The sequence below is a fragment of the Neltuma alba genome, unplaced genomic scaffold (genome assembly GCF_004799145.2).
Source record: "Neltuma alba isolate B1F8T4 unplaced genomic scaffold, ASM479914v2 tig00013399_pilon, whole genome shotgun sequence".
In the NCBI taxonomy this organism is placed as follows: Eukaryota; Viridiplantae; Streptophyta; class Magnoliopsida; order Fabales; family Fabaceae; genus Neltuma; species Neltuma alba.
In genome coordinates, this window is record NW_021637657.1 from 34,916 (window position 1) to 48,265 (window position 13,350).

General features: G+C 33.2%; 3 protein-coding genes across 3 annotated transcripts; all 3 read right to left on the reverse strand.

Annotated features, from left to right (window-relative positions):
• Positions 1 to 280: 280 nt before the first annotated feature.
• Positions 281 to 1,640, reverse strand: LOC114737047 (blue copper protein-like). The gene is made up of 2 exons (XM_028924944.1): positions 1,418 to 1,640; positions 281 to 879 (listed from the first exon to the last, which is right to left on the reverse strand). Exons 1-2 carry the CDS (start codon positions 1,638 to 1,640, stop codon positions 347 to 349), a joined length of 756 nt encoding a protein of 251 aa, XP_028780777.1. The 3' UTR covers positions 281 to 346.
• Positions 1,641 to 7,233: 5,593 nt separating this feature from the next.
• Positions 7,234 to 9,869, reverse strand: LOC114737052 (uncharacterized). The gene is made up of 3 exons (XM_028924953.1): positions 9,615 to 9,869; positions 8,358 to 9,310; positions 7,234 to 7,505 (listed from the first exon to the last, which is right to left on the reverse strand). The coding sequence occupies exons 2-3, from the start codon at positions 9,306 to 9,308 to the stop codon at positions 7,500 to 7,502; spliced, it is 957 nt and encodes a 318-aa protein (XP_028780786.1). The 5' UTR covers positions 9,309 to 9,310; positions 9,615 to 9,869; the 3' UTR covers positions 7,234 to 7,499.
• A 1,397-nt stretch (positions 9,870 to 11,266) lies between these two features.
• LOC114737046 (cytochrome b5-like) lies at positions 11,267 to 13,350 on the reverse strand. The gene is made up of 3 exons (XM_028924942.1): positions 13,209 to 13,350; positions 11,863 to 11,929; positions 11,267 to 11,755 (listed from the first exon to the last, which is right to left on the reverse strand). The coding sequence occupies exons 1-3, from the start codon at positions 13,293 to 13,295 to the stop codon at positions 11,496 to 11,498; spliced, it is 414 nt and encodes a 137-aa protein (XP_028780775.1). The 5' UTR covers positions 13,296 to 13,350; the 3' UTR covers positions 11,267 to 11,495.

Below are 13,350 nucleotides of genomic sequence, written 5' to 3' on the forward strand. Positions count from 1 at the left end.
CCTTAATAAGTCTTGAGACCCAACTCATTTAAATATTTTTTAAATTAAAAAAAAAAGACAAAATGCTTGCAACTAAGCATGAACAAATAAATAAATATGGAGCATAAAGTTAGTCAATAATTAATAGGATCGCTAAATCCCCATAAACACAAAGAATATAATATCTGTATTATATATTCTAGTGTACAACAATGCAACCTTGCCTAATATATCAAATTAACCCATGATTAATTTGATGGCTCAGTCACTATCCCAATAAATACAACAATAATAACAAATCTCTAAAATAAACAAAGCACAATATAAACTGTAAATTTTAAAAAAATAAATAAATTTCACTGACAAACTAAAACCAAGAAAGCAATCCCAGGCAAAACAATAGTCCCACAAAACATGTCATGAAGTTCTGCAGAATCAACACTGAAACAGAACCAGAAGTGGCCTTCACATTATCATCATCATCATCATCCTTATCACTTGTTGCTGATCCTTTAGGGTTTGTGAAATTAGTATTAATAATTGAGTCTGGTGAAGCATCATCAGATCCAGAAACTGGGCTTGATGCAGGAGAAGGAGAAGAATCAACATAACTAGGGTTATCTCTCAAGCTTTTTGGCAACCCTTGTCCATATGTCACATTTATTTGAAAACTTTGCCCATTCTTGCATTGCTCACCATCATAGTCACTTGAGAAGAAATAGGTCATCCCTTCCTTCACCAATGGCACGGCCACCGTCACCTGCTGGACCTCCGTGTTCGACGGATCTGAAGCCGACCATTCTGTTGTGTCTTTGTCTTGTGCATCGTCATAGTCACAGAGTTTATATGTAGTTTGGTTATATGTTTGTATAACTGAGTGATTGGTGTCTGTGTTGAAAACTGCAATAAACAATATTAACAGTAACAAGGTTAAGCGAAGCTTTTTCAAGTTGTGAAATAATAATATGCATGCAAGAAAACTCAATATCCCACTTTCAGTCTTACTTAATTATGTGATGAAGGATGAGGAAGGAGAAAGAGAGAAGAGAAAGAGAGATAGAGAGACTATAAAAGAGGGAGAGAAAGTAAAGAAAGAAGGGAAAGCAGATGAACGTAGTAAAAAGAGAAGATAGTTAAGAAAACTCAGTATTCTCAATTTTATTCAATTGATAAGACGTCTATAGAATGATATCCTGTTTGCATAGCTTCAAACCAAAAATAAGTGTCCAACATTTACATCTAAGACAAAAATATATAGATCAGGGCAAACTGGGGAAGCAGATGAAACAACTGAAATCTTGCAACTGAGAATCTAAACTGTATAAGTAAAACGAAACAGAGGATTGAGGAGATATGGAAGATTAAAAGTTACAAGCAGATCAAGAACACGGAGAAGCCCAGAAGAAGAAGAAGAAGAAAGAAAGAAAGATGAACTTACTGAGGAAATCTCCGAGGGAGAAGTGTTTGTCAGAAGCCCATTTCTGGTAATCAACATCAGCTTTCTCAAGATTGCCAAACCAACCCAGAGAATCTCCCACTGTATAGTTCTTGTAAGCTCTGGCAGATCCTGAGAAACAGAGCACAGCTACAAGAAGAAGGAGAAGCCTACACATATTTGTTAAAGCATATCCAGAGCAGGATCTTCTTCTTATGGCTTCCATTTCTTCCCTTGGGATTTGTGATTCAATGTACACACAGGTTCAGAAATGAGAATGTGAGATTGCTGGCTTGCCATATATATATATATATATATATATATATATATTTATATATGACAGAGAGAGTTATAGAATATGCATATGGCCTTTCTATTTGCTACGCCCTCGAGTTGCTAAATTACTCTGTTTCATGTTACTCTCAATAATTGATGTTCTTTTTTTTGAATGAGATAATTGATGTTCCAGTTGTTCTATTTTTTTCTTTGTTTTTTTCTTAAAAGAATGGCCACAGCATTTGTTTCTTTACTTGTAATTTATCCATTTGACTAATGGTAAAATTATTATAAAAATAATGTGGAAATATTGTATGAACTGTACAAATTAAAATGAAAACATGTCAAGTTTAAATTTTATAGATGGAAGAAAATACATGTTGAAAACATTTCTTTCTATTTAGAGCCCAGCTAAGCTCAAATTTGTTTTAGTTAATATTTTAAAACTAATTAACAAGTATCATTTTACAATACATGTTTTTTTATAATCAGTAGACTAAAGAAGGTATGGTAGATTCATATTAAGTAGCAAATGGATGGACTTATTTACAAAATTGTGAATAATTCTTCTCATGATTTATAAAAAATTAGCTAATACTCCCTCCGTTCCTTATTATAAGAGACGAATAACCGAATTACGTTGATAAAAAAAACAGTTAAAATTAGTTAAGAACAATTAATATGTAAAAAGTATAATTTTTTTTCAAAAATACCCTCATTAATAAGGAGAGAGAACAATGGTAATTTATTAAAAGAAAGAGAAGTGGGAAGGAGAGAGAGTGTGAGTTGGAGACAATAAATATGGGTAAAATAGAAAATCAACACAAAAAAGTAGAGACAACTTTTAAGTGTCTCTTATATATAGGAACATGCCATAAGCACCAAATGTCTCTTATAATAAGGAACGGAGGGAGTAACTCATAAGATCGTAAGTTTATATCTTGCTATTAATGTGAGGGATTGTTAGCGGGCTATTTGTAAATACATTTATAAGTATTTTTTGACCCTATAAGTATGTCCTGACCTTAGTATACTCTCAAGATTCAACTTACTTAAACTTTTATCCATAAAAAAATAGAAATGATTTATTTACTTTCAATCAATTTTCCTAACAAATGCATTGACACATTTTATTATTATACCTATTTCATTCAATGACTTGTATCAATGAAAAACATAAAATTAGACAAAAGGTTTAGTGTGTATGAGTGTGTGTGTTGGTTATATTGAAAAAGGCATTCATAAATGTGTGTGTGTGTGAGGAATAAAAGTTCATATCTGTTGACAGTTATTTTCATAACCTAAACAAATCAATGCAACCACTTAATTTTTGGCTATCAATTATTTGTGAGTACTGAGTATAGAGTATGGTTGTTACAGAAAGTGATACCTAAACTACTATATATATGATTGGTATATACACTTATTTTTCTATATCATTTTTTAATATGTGACACATATCAGTCATCAAATTATGTTTAGCCACAAAGTCCACTTTGAATTTGTCTGTTTACATTAAAGTATTTAATCACATCTCATGATTAAGTGAGCGAATTATTATTGTGGCTGCTTAAATAATTAAATAAATCTGTCTATTAATTAATGCTATTAGCCTACAACAATAACTTAGGTTGGTCATAGTAAATAAATCTCTCGTTCTTTTTATAATACCGTGTTAACTCTTTTTTCAGATTAAGTAAATTGGTTATAGTTAAATGTAACCGAAGTACTGGTATTTTATGGGTAAAACTTGTGGAATAAATATTTATTAGATCTTTATGAAGAATAAAATTTTTAGTGATGGATTTCCCAATCCCCTCCCCCCCAAAAAAAATATATTTTTAGAAATGACTCACAAATATTTCATTAAAATTTGTATCAGGGACTAGTAAGTAAGGTTTTATAGACAGGATTAAAGAGAGTATTGAAAAGATTAATTTGACATATGACATTTTTTTTTTTTTTTGCATAAGGTGAATGATAAGAAGATTATAAATTAAGCTTTGCCATAATGATAAATTAATCACATATATAATATAATATTCAGAAGTAAAGGACTAATTGTTATCGGAAAATCCACCAAATTATTTTATGGGAGTGAGTGAACAGTGAGATAAGTCATGTGTTTGGATGAATGTGGAAGAAGGAAGAGACCATGTGAGAGCAGTTGGATGACAACCTTTTACAATGCTTTATTATTATTCATGTGAGTGATGTATATGTCCTCTGATATTCTTAAGCCACGAGCCTCCCATTGTCGGGTTCGCTTCTCTTCTCTCCTTCAACTTTTTTTTTTTTTTTAAACTGTCCTTTTGCGTAATTTAGGCCACTTTAATTTGTTATTTTCATCTATTTACATAATTACCTTTTTCAACGCTTGGATGGAAAACGTATCCTAAGGTAGTGTTTGGATAAAAACCAAACCATGGTTTCAGAAGTGCTTTTACGAATTACGAAGTAAATATGTGGAGGAGGTTATTTCGTTTTGCGAAAAAGTGCTTCTGAAACCATGGTTTTGGAGCACCCAAACAGAGCCTAAATTAGAACTTTGAAAACAAGCTTAAACTAGAGGGCTCGCCAATACTACCTCCGGTCCTTAATATAAGATCCTGTTTGATTTTTATTTTGGTTCTAAATATAAGACCCCAATCCATTTTGTCTCTCATATTTACTCAATTTTTTCCACGATAGTCCTTCTAATAATTATAGTTCTAGTTACTAAACTTGATTAGCAAAGATATTTTAGGAAAGACAACACCTATTTAGGACAAATAACTAACTCAACTTATTTCTTTAATTTCTTTAAATTAGTCAACTGACTCTTATAATTAGAACCGGAAGTATTATAAAGCTGTTCTTATTTTCCTATAGCATGATATTTAAAGTACTCGCAAACATGTCAGCACTAGATTCAGATTCCAAACCTTATTCAAACAAAGCAAGAGACAAGGCAAGAGACGGTGTTATTGGGACAATTTGCGGTTGACAATTTTTTTTTTTTTTTTTAGTTCCAACCCAATTGGCAATTCACAATTGAATGATTTAACAGTCTCCAATTAGGCATCCTTTGAACGTTCAAGTTAGTTGGACTTATTTATAAATCGTATCAACGTGCGTATCAAATAACTTAATCCCTTTTTTAAAGACCAGCATAAAAATATGCTAAACTAGTAAAAGGTTGAATTTGATCCTATATATAAAATTTAAATTTATTTTCTCCCCTTTATTTATCTGAATTAACTTTATTGAAGACATATATTAAGGGAGTTTGTATCAAAAATTAATTTCAATTCAAATGATTTAAATTAGCTAAGTACTACTCCGATCCTAAATATAAGATCTATTTTGTAGTACAAATTATCCCACAAAATAGTTCTTATATTTAGGACTAGAGGAGTATATTTTTAGCAGATAAGTAATATAATTACCTTTCTTAATTTATTTAAATTAGTTAAATAGATTGGAAATAGTAATAAATAAAAATATAGGGAGAGGATGCTTTGAAGTTGGGCAATGGTGAATTTTCATGAACTTCGTTAATAATTTAATCTTTCTCTTCCTCTCTCCCACGTTTCTACTCACATTCTACAACTTCATAGGATCCCTTCTGAATACATCTACCTCTTCTGATTGCTCTTTAATGTTCCGATTCTAAAATACTTCTGACATTGACTTCGCAGGGTGTGCAATTTTTTTTATCCAATGCCTTTAAGAAAAAGTTACTTGCGTAGAGTCATAGGTTTTAGAGATGGACACGTGAAATGAATTATTGGGTGATTATAGCGAGGGAGTGTTTGGCAATCCTCAAAAGTACTTTTCAAAAGTATTTTTCTGTAAAACGAGATAAATTTTTTCACATATTTACTTTATAAACCGTAAATACACTTCTAAAATTATAGTTTAGTTTCCATCCAAATACCTCATAAGCAAATTTTTCAATGAAAGTATGGATCACGAATTTTAATAATTATGTTGCTCTCTAGTACAATTGTATTGTTATTTTGTTAGAATAAAGAGAAAATTAATCAAATATGGACGAAACAACACTATTTCAGTCGTTATATATGTTTTATTTTTCTTTTGTTATAATAATTTTATCTTTTCTTATCTTCACTATTTACATAAATAATAAAATTGACTAATTTTAAACTATCTCTTTATATACGACGCATATCTAGTTAATTTAATTTCTGTTATTCCTTCCCCGCACCTTTACTTCTCTTTCACAATTAGCCTCAAAATAGAGGGTCCCTCTCGTTTTTTAAAATTTTTTTTAATTCCATATACTACTTCGCTTTGCAAAGATATATGGCCTTCCTTTTAGGCTAGTGCATATTAACGTTCTTAAAAATGACTTTATCCTGGCTAATTTTTACAAAATTTCTTAAAATATAAATCAATATTTTAATATGATTTATATTGGAATATATTTTTAGTAAAAAAAATTGTTTGACAAAAATTTGTTTAGATTGCATATTAAAAAGTCAGCTTCCGAAAATTTAAATCTAAAAAGAAAACAAAATAAAAGAATCAAAAGTCAGAAAAAATTATTTCAATTTTAGTGTTCATTTTATAAACAGTATCTTGAAAGGTGGTCATGGGTTTTTCCGCTTCCAAAGATCAATTTTTAACCCTCCAAAAGGCAAAAGCTATGCCAAACGCCCTCTAATATTCTGGGTTCTTTATTTCTTTTCCTTCTATTTGATTTTTTTGTGATTAAACCAAGAAACAAAAAACCACACTGGACATTAAATCAGTTGAGATAGTGATTCAAGATCAATTGGTCGGACTGGGTTAACTCAAGATCCAATTGGTCATATTAAAATAATATAATTTAATTAAAAATAACAAAATATAACAACATCAATAATCACTAATAACAAAATATAAGAAAATATAACAATAGTTCAATTGTACTAATAACAAAATACACCAATATTAAGAATTTTGATCTTCATAGTTCATCATTAACTATAATTAATAATTATTGATACCAAAATCATCATTAAAATTCATTTAAATCTATAGGAACTAAGATATTAGAAGCTGAATAAGAAAAAATATGACTAATAATAACATAATCATCCAAACCGATTTATTATCAGTTTCACACCGATTTTTACCGGTTTACTCCGATTTGACCGGTTTGCTACCGATTCAACTCCTCTCAATTTAACATCCAAACAAAACTGGATTACTGGCCGGTTCACCGGTTTGTCGGTTGAACCGGCCAGTTTCGGTTTGGTTTTTTATTCTCTGGGTTAAACTATCCAAAAATTATTATGTTTAATAAGAGATATTTAATTATCTCCATTTGTTTGTAAGATAACAATATTCCTTAATCCCCCACAACAAAATGTACTTAGATCACCAAGTTTAGGTGAGTCTCCCGAATGGAAGTATAGCATGACAGCACAATACGAACCTTAGGACACACAGAACATGACACATTTAGGCGAAACCTTTTTCATTTTTCATGTTCCCCCCCGTCTTTTAACAAACTGAACTTTGACACATAATTAATTGGTATAGCTTGTCCACTATTCAGACTAAACTCATTTCGATTATAAATTTTGGCAAACAATAATAATAATAGCAAGTTTTCTTCATCAAATAATAACTCACACATGAACATGGGAATATAAGTAGAACATCCCATCGGACTATGAATAAAACACACCCATGGAAATACAAAGCTCACCATCAAGTAATGCCCAGAAGTTCAATTCCATCTTATAATTAAAATTCTAACAGATCTTCACCGCCAATAAAACAACAGCTAGTTGATAATTTTACTGCCATTTCTTCTTCATTCCTACAAAAGATAGCACAAACAAATACATAAGAGGAACAGGGAAATTATTGATTATTTCAAATGTTTACATTCTCAAGAGTGTCTTCATGAAACAAATAGAATTCAGAAAATGGTTTAAGCTATTTCAGGAGAAAAAAAAGTTCAGAAATTTTCAAGGGTGAGATTTTACTGGCAAGCATGATTTAAGACATTCGTGGCAAGATGTTGACTAAACTAATCTTCAGCTTCGTTGCTTAATTTCAAGGAGAAAGATTAAGGTCAGACTTGTTTTTGAAACAATGCTAGCATCTACAAAAACTTTGCTTGACATGCCCTATATTTGTGAAAATAAGGTTGGTTCCCCAAAGAATTGATCCAGCAATACTCAAAAGTTTTACAACCCCACGGGGGCCCTGTATACAAGTTCCACCGTGATAGCATGTGCATGTGATTGATATCTATAATCCAAACATCAAGCATGTGACTCAATCATCACATTTCGTCCAGAATTTAAAACCTATGTGCTCCGTGAGCAAGTGAAAGACACGATTTAGTATATTAAATTGTGCAATAATGTTGAAGGCCTGTCATAATCTTTGTTGCCAGGATTAGGGCACGAAATATGAGATGAATTTACCGTTGCCATGCCACAATAATTCAGCTACAGAAATCTGTATAGACGAAAAAATTATAATGCAAGCAATGGGGTTGCATGCTAGCAGCACATAGGCCCTTAAGATATGTGTCATTCACACTAATATGGAAAGTTCCACTGGTTACACATACGACACTTGAATAAGCATGAACTTGCACATATGAAAAATAAAACTTGCAGGCACACAAGAAAAACAGAGGCAAATATAAATAACAAACCTCATCATCATCGTCGTCACCACCATCTTCTTTATTCTTCTTCAGACGGGTGGTGCCTCCTTCCTTGCTGATGGGCAGTTTCATTGCTCCAAAGGGGGTGTCAACATTAATATTTCCTTTGATGGTATAACCTGTACCCTTTCCTCTAATCATGTCCCATAGTGCAGAACCAAAGTCCTTGGGCTTGAAGGTGAAAGGAATATCAATGTAACTAATTCCACTCTTCTCAATTTTGGCAGATTTGGTGAGTTCAGCACCTCCAATGCTAACATCAGCAAGCCAGATCTGGTAATCTAGTGCATTGAGGCACAGATCAAAATCATTCTTATTTTCCAATTTCAAATGAAGAACTGCAACAGTCTCCTCAAAGGAGAAGCTCTCAAAATGAATTTTCTCAAGATCAACATCAGGCTTATATGGTATGGGTATCTCTCCAGTTTTTTCCAGAGGAATGGTAATCCTTCCGATGACAGGAACATCCACAATGAGATCAACCTTGACCTTGTATGGTACGATGCTTCCAGGTTTAATATCATGATAAGTATTCTTTATGTCGTCATAAATCAAAGTAACAGGTATTTTGACAGTCTCTTCTCCACGTGCATGGATTGTACCTGCATCTGGTATCAATCCCGAAACTAGCTTTCTCCCATCGCTCTCAATCAAGTAATTAATGTCAATTAGAGGGATCGGTACTGGATTTGGGTTCTTTATAAGCACATCAACAATAAGTTCAGCCTTCTCAAGATTAATTGATGGAATGTGTATCCCAGTAACATCCGCCGTTGGCTTCCCAAACCCAATTGTTTCCTCGATCTTCTCACCGATATCATGAATGAAATCCTTCACCTTCTCAAGGAACCCACCCTTCCCTTCTTCTTGATCCTTGTCCTTGTGTTCGTCATCCTTAACACCCCTTTCAACTACTTCCGGTTTATCAGACGAAGACATATCTAAACAGCAGATGACAGAGCAAAGCAATCAGCTTGGGGAAGAGCCACACCACCAAAAATTCAAAGTGAACTTTCAACTAATAGTAACAAAAAGTTAATCAAATTACTGCAACTCTTCGGATCACATTAGCTAACAAGCTCTAAAGACAGATCATTCGTAGTTCAATGTTAGATCAATAGATTATGCAAAATTAAAATCCACATCGGAAATGGCCAGAAGAGGGATGATTGATCGTGATCGTGATCGCGATCGCGATCAGGGAAGTGAAAGAAGAGAGGGAGTACATAGAGAATAGAGACGCACCTGATCAACTGTGATCGGAAAGTCAAGCAGGAGAGATGATCAGCTCTTTGTCACTCAAACTTTACACTACACAGTTCAGACAATGCCTGAAGTGACGGATCCAGATTTATGCAGGGGTCGTGATGAGGGGATCGACGGTCAAAAGTGGGGAACGAGAATTGAACGATTTGAGGCCGTCGATGTAGATTGAATTTGGGAATTGGGAAGGCTCTTTGTATGAACAAATTCAATTAATATAATAAGCAAAAAAGGATAAGAAGAAATTAATATATTGAAGATGACGATGGAGCAATGTACGGGCGTCACCACCATTCACGTTGTTCAGCCGGCCCCACGGGGCCCTGTCTATCATTGAACACGGTCACCGACCACGCCTTCTATTTGGACACCTAAGCTTGTGATCAACTGATAATGAAGTGTTTAACCTTTTATTAGATTAAATCTAAAATAAATTTTGAATTTATCTCAATATTTTTTAAACTTTGCTTACATTTCTTTTTTTTTTCCCCTTTTTTTTTTAATAAACATGTCCATATTTGTCTGATTGAGTCTAGAATCTTCTTTCTTTTCTGGTGAGAAGAGTTTAGAATCTTCCACACACATAATAATTAGATGGTTGTGAAGACCCATGTAAAATGAGATAAATATATAAATGGAGTTTTATTTTAACTTACATAAAATGTGCTCATAAATAATTTCAAACGTAATATCAAACAGACCTAACAATGACTTGTCATTAACATTTCTTATTTCTTATCTTTATTTATTGTTACCATTTGGGACTCAAGGTCTAGAGTTGCCATAAATATTTGCAAACTTTGTTTACATTAGAATTGGGTTTACTATAATGTGAGTTTTATTTTATTACGTCAGAAGTGATTCATCCCACTTTTTGGCTGGTTAAAAAAGTGATTTTGACATATTGAAATTATGTTTGATGATTAAAAACCAAAAAAAAAAAACTTTTGCATATGTAATTACCTTGGAAAGGTGTATTTTTTTTATAATCTAATATTGATTAATTGAGCTGTATATGATATACTAACTCCGATCCTAAATATAAAATTCAATTTGTAGCATCAACTTATATTATAAACTAAATCTTATATTTAGGATAAGATATAGTATAATAATCCCAAATCCATCAACAAGTAAACCTTATGCGTTTGGTAAAGAAAAAACAAAAATATATACTAAAAATTTCAAAAAATTTTGTATAAAATATTATCTTTTACCTAATATTTGACTAAAAATATAAAAGATAAATGAATAGATGATTTCACTAAATTTTTATTTATAACACCTTTTTCTTTTAAAATAAATTTTTATTCTAATTTTCATCTCTTGTAATGAATATATAATTAAAAATATAATAATTTAATCATAACTAGTTCAACTTTATTTAGTAAGATAAGATTTGTGGTTATAACTGTAACCAGATCAACTGTCTAACTAAAAGCTAGTGGCTTTTAATACCTTGCAGTCCTTGCCTTCTTCCACATAAATTGATAATATGTTGACCTTTTCTTTTCTCTAGAGATGGGCCAATTAATTTATTCACACATCCAAAATCCGCCCCAGAAGAGAGATTTTTTCCCTCAGCCTCTAACCAGAGTCACAAGTTTAACGCAGAACATGAAAACCTCATCACCTTTTAAAAGAAGAAATTTCCAGCATTAGGGATGAGAAAGATGGTGAGATATATAAATGCAAAAAGTACAGTGACAGTGCAAACATGAACATGTTATTGGAAACAGAGAAAGGCGCACATCCTAGCATCCCTAAAAATTGCAGTTCAATTTCCAAAGCACAAAACAAGCAGAATTCTTTCAACACTAATAACATGATTTTTCACAATGCCTGCCAAATAATTTTGCAGTTTCAGTGGTTATGTTGAATTGGTGTGTAGAAACGAACACCGACCGCCACGCCCAAGATCATCAGGGGAACTAGAAACTGAAGCATCCTGATAATGAATTCTGCTGTCTTGTCCTGATTATAGTGAGGCTGTTTTGGAGGTGTGTACTTAAACCCGGCCGGGATGCTGGCTGAATCGATGTCTCCTACATAGAACTCATCCAACATTGCTTCAGCTGTGGTACTGTGACCAACATCCTCAAAATCTTCAGTTGCATCTTTTCCTGCAGATAAGCAGCGTTTGAGTTACATTAATCTGGTGAAACCAGGGACAACAGAATAATTATATGCATTCAGACATAATGCTTGGTAGTTGATATCTATGATGTACCTGTGGCTGACAACAAGACCTCATCCCCACCTGGATGGTCCTCCAAGAATTTTGTGACATCATAAACCTGTTCCAAGGAATTATGTCAAGGTACTGAAAGATATCCGACGAAAAGCTGTCGTTAATCACAACTTGACGCAGGGGTTTGGTTTAGTTTATTTTTAATGATTTTACATTGTATGAGATAAATATGTAAGAGGAGTTTTATCTCGTAAAGTACAAAAGTAATTTTTTGAGGGGATGCCATGGGCCTATTAGTTACAACGTTTAAAGGTCGTCTTGACTTGGTTTCTAGTTTAATCAAAAGCTTATCAAGCCTTCTAAATGACATAATGGCAATTTTTTAGACCCCACAAGCACATCATTGCTCCCCAGCAAAAGCTTAGTAGGTGTAATTATGATGCAACACAAATGAGAATGAGGCATACTGAACCTCAGGAATTGTACATATTATGACCGAGACGTCAACATTGGATATCTAAATTGACGCATAAAGTATAGCTCACAGCATGTGTGAGAGAGGTCAAGTAGGAAGACTCTGAGTAACTTAGGTTTTTCTTATTTCCAAAGCTGCCATGCAAAAAGAAGCTCTAGTGGACTAAAATTACCATAATGCATCAACGCAAAAGTGACCAAGAGAACCACCCCAAAGCCACATCATCTTAGCCATATGTACCAAACAAGACTTTTGGGCAGGACCTTAGGGGTATGTTATGCAGAACGAAGGAAAGAGTAGTTGGAGAATAAATGACAAGTAGTCTATCTATCAAAGCATGCACCTTTAGATACAAAGTCAAATTCTTGGCCGTTACTTCCACTCCATACACTCACTCCTACCAAATAAATCAATCATGCCTTATTTCCAGCCTGACCTTCTAACCATGCTCTCCTTTTCAGTACAACTAACTCCAACTATACCAAGCAGCAGAAGCAATCACCCAAAAGCCAAATCGTGTAAATTAGGGGGTAAGTAAGGAGTTTAACACCATGAACAAGCCAAGAAGCACTGATATCAGCACACATAACAACATAATCTTAACATATAGTGCTTCAATGCAGTTCTCTGTCGTCTCATGGACACAATAAAATGAGTTATTGTTGAAAGCATCAAAGAGGAGCAAGTCAACCAAAAATCCATATGATCAAAAACAAAAAAAGAAATACTGCATTCAAGTGCAGATTCAGCCGATTCGACATGATGCTCACTGGATCCAACTGAGTCATTGCATGAGTTGATTCCCAGTGAATCTCATTCCAGATTTCCAAAGAGCATCGAAGTAAAATCAAATTACACACACTAAAACCGCAAACCCAATTATACATTGGACAGATAGATAGATAGATACCTTGCCGCCAATGATGATCCAGCAATCGTGGCGGTGGTTGTGCTGAGAGACCTCAGCTAACGTGTAGGACTTACGCCCGGTGCCCATCTTCAAGAAGAGACCTTTTAGAAGGAAGAAACTGAAAAAAATTTTCAGAAATGGG

Excerpts from the sequence above, each read along its gene's own strand:
- LOC114737047 (XM_028924944.1), bottom strand. The coding sequence starts at position 1,640 with ATGGAAGCCATAAGAAGAAGATCCTGCTCTGGATATGCTTTAACAAAT. Across the intron at positions 880-1,417 it reads CTCCCTCGGAGATTTCCTCA|TTTTCAACACAGACACCAAT; the intron begins GTAAGTTCATCT and ends TGTTTATTGCAG.
- LOC114737052 (XM_028924953.1), bottom strand. The coding sequence starts at position 9,308 with ATGTCTTCGTCTGATAAACCGGAAGTAGTTGAAAGGGGTGTTAAGGAT.
- LOC114737046 (XM_028924942.1), bottom strand. The coding sequence starts at position 13,295 with ATGGGCACCGGGCGTAAGTCCTACACGTTAGCTGAGGTCTCTCAGCAC. Across the intron at positions 11,930-13,208 it reads GGATCATCATTGGCGGCAAG|GTTTATGATGTCACAAAATT; the intron begins GTATCTATCTAT and ends TCCTTGGAACAG. Across the intron at positions 11,756-11,862 it reads GGTCTTGTTGTCAGCCACAG|GAAAAGATGCAACTGAAGAT; the intron begins GTACATCATAGA and ends GCTTATCTGCAG.